Source organism: Drosophila eugracilis, unplaced genomic scaffold (assembly GCF_018153835.1).
Source record: "Drosophila eugracilis isolate 14026-0451.02 unplaced genomic scaffold, ASM1815383v1 contig_2088, whole genome shotgun sequence".
Classification (NCBI taxonomy): Eukaryota; Metazoa; Arthropoda; class Insecta; order Diptera; family Drosophilidae; genus Drosophila; species Drosophila eugracilis.
In genome coordinates, this window is record NW_024572964.1 from 661139 (window position 1) to 663796 (window position 2658).

Consider the following 2658-nt stretch of genomic DNA (forward strand, 5'->3'; position numbering starts at 1 on the left):
TCTGGGGCATTCTGCAAACTGCAACGCCAACGAAGGCAGCGACGTCCACCGAAGACCAAAACGATGTCGAAGACGCCTCGGTGACTTATGGATACGAGAGCCTGGGCCTCCAGAGGTGCCCACTTGGGGCCACTGGAAAAAGCTAGATTGAAAGTAAGAACTCTTCCTTAATAGTGGGATGTGGTATGGCCAATAAAACTAGCTAAAAGTTTGGTAACCCTTAAATGAACTAAGAAGGTTTGCAATTTGTAAACGAGAAACCTTCTTAATATATAGATTTGGTCTTTGAGTCTTTCAGTCTTTCTGTACATCAAAAGTAATTTAAATCAGGATGAAGTTGCCAAAATTAAAGAGTGAATTTTCGCAAAACATTCAGTAATCCCGCAAAGTTTGAAAAGAATATTTAAACACCTTTGTTTGGTCTATATCGGGAAGAACGCCGTCAAGATCATCTCCATTTATAGCAGTTGAAAATCGGATTTTATTGGTAAACATTTGTTTGGCGGTATATAAGTCCGTTTGTGTATTTGAGTTTGCAATGTGTGAGAAATGCATTTCGGGTTACGTGAATCTATTTTTGATATAATTTATGGATCGACTGAAAGGTGTAATGGGGATGGGATATGCCTCTCTATATAGAACGGGGGGTTATCTGCAACTGAAATGAGTAAAACTCCGAAGGATATGGGGCCAATTCCAATCCCGAAACCCATCCAGATTTGATAGCCAGGCCAGCAGCACCGCTGCAGAGCCATGAAACCTGGACGCTCGAGACGTAAACACCGCCAGTGGGCGAGGGCGCAGGGGAATGGGTACGAGAGTGAGGGCGGGGGCGGGGCAGGGGAAGGGGAAGGGGCAGGGAGTCAGAGATCGGCATCGTATCTTGAAATGAAATGCAAAGAAAAGAAAATAACAAAAACAAAGTTTCTCACGTTCCTCTTCCTAAATTCTTGGAATTGCAATACATTAAAAAGAGGTCTTGGCTTCGTCTGCATACACATGCACTTCTGGGTGCGTGTGCTGAGTGTGTGGAGGTGTGTCCGTGTCCATGACCGTGCTAGTGTACGTTTGTGTGAGCGAGTGGACGGCGGACAAACGGGCAGTCGGACAACGGACAGCAGTTTTGAGCCGTGCTACAAGCGAACGCCGCCACCGCCACCACCCGTTCAACATATTCCTTTTTCTCATCGATTTTGAGACCTATAAGTGAATGTGTCGATTGAGTGCACTGAGAGAAATCGGAGGGTTTGAGGTAGTCTAAACAATATAAAACAAGAAGATCTTACAGCTTAAGGAAGGTAATCCCCTTCGAATACCATTCCATTCCTAGGACTGTAAAGGTGAACCTCTTTTAGTCCTTCCTTCAGCTTACTCCTCTCTTACCCTATTTCTCGCAGTGTAATGATGCATAATGCTGCTGTTGAGATTCCTCGTGTTGCTGTTGTTGGCCGATGATGTTGCCGTAGTTGCTTTTGCTGTTGCTGCTACTTTGGCAATATGTTTTTGTACTTCCCCTGCCGTTCTGGGCTTTGGGTTTCGACTCCGTTTGGGCGGCCTCCCAGTAGACGGAGGAGGAGGAGGAGCAAGATGATGGGGCTGAGGGGACTGCAGCGACTACAGGGAACCCAAGCCCATAATGAAAGTCGTCTGCATCTCCGTCCGTCGACATCGTCGGCGGTTTGATCAAATGAATGAATATTATCATCGATGCCTCTTGAATGTTGAACGAGCTGACTTGATGACCGTGCACCGGAGCGAGGCTCGTAAAGAATTCTTTTTTGTTGTTCTCCCAGTCTTCTCCCCAGTTGTTGTATTCTTGCACCCCGTAAAGGTGTGTGTCCGTGTGTGTGTGTGTGTGTGGTGTAAGTTGTTTGATCTAATTGGTTCATCGAACCAAGGCTCCCAGAGCCTCAATCTCGTCTGCCAGCCTCGGATCCTGGATTATGATGTTGCAGCCAACCCTTTCGTCTTGCCAATTTCGTGGGCAATCCTAGGCCAGGCCATAAAAGCGCAGAGTAACCACTTGAGCTGAGCGGGCTAACACTGCAACCAAATGGGTAAGTGGTGTCCTTATGATTGGGATCTATGATATGGAAGGGAATTTTCATAAATTGCACTTCTTTTTCCCTTAATTAGGTAACTAAGGAGTACACTAGTGTTGATGTAATACCATTTTAACCTCTCTGAAATCCTTATTAAGCAAAGTTCTTGCTTTCAGTATCACCATTTCAGAGCCCCTCTCAATGACAACCTTCCAGAAATACACTCGGAATGCACTTCCCGAAACGTATGCCCTATTTTCTCCGAGTGAAGGGCCGGCGACATGGACAAATACAGCAGTTGGTTATTTAACAAGAGTCAAAGTCGAAATTCCAGGAATTTAGGATTGGGCTCTGCTCGAAGAGTATGAAGAGGGCACGCGGGGGGGTCATAATTAAGTGGCCCTAAATGCCGCTAAAGGAATTTCTCGCAGGCGACATTATTATCAGTGCTTCGGTACCCTCCTTCACGGAGCCAACTGATAGGCCAGAATTTATATTCTTTTTACTCTCCGCGACCGATCGGCATCGTTTCATTATTGACTTGGCATTGATCGCTTTCCAAAGAATGGAATGTGCATGCTGGACAAGCCAGGGACAATGGCTCGTTATGGTGTTC

General features: G+C 46.0%; 1 protein-coding gene across 1 annotated transcript; it reads right to left on the reverse strand.

Annotated features, from left to right (window-relative positions):
- Positions 1–1384: 1384 nt before the first annotated feature.
- LOC108104617 lies at positions 1385–1889 on the reverse strand. Its single transcript, XM_017210790.1, is given in 4 exon segments — positions 1385–1528; positions 1531–1576; positions 1578–1661; positions 1663–1889. Coding segments are annotated over 4 exon segments (501 nt in total).
- Between the last annotated feature and the right edge of the window lie 769 nt (positions 1890–2658).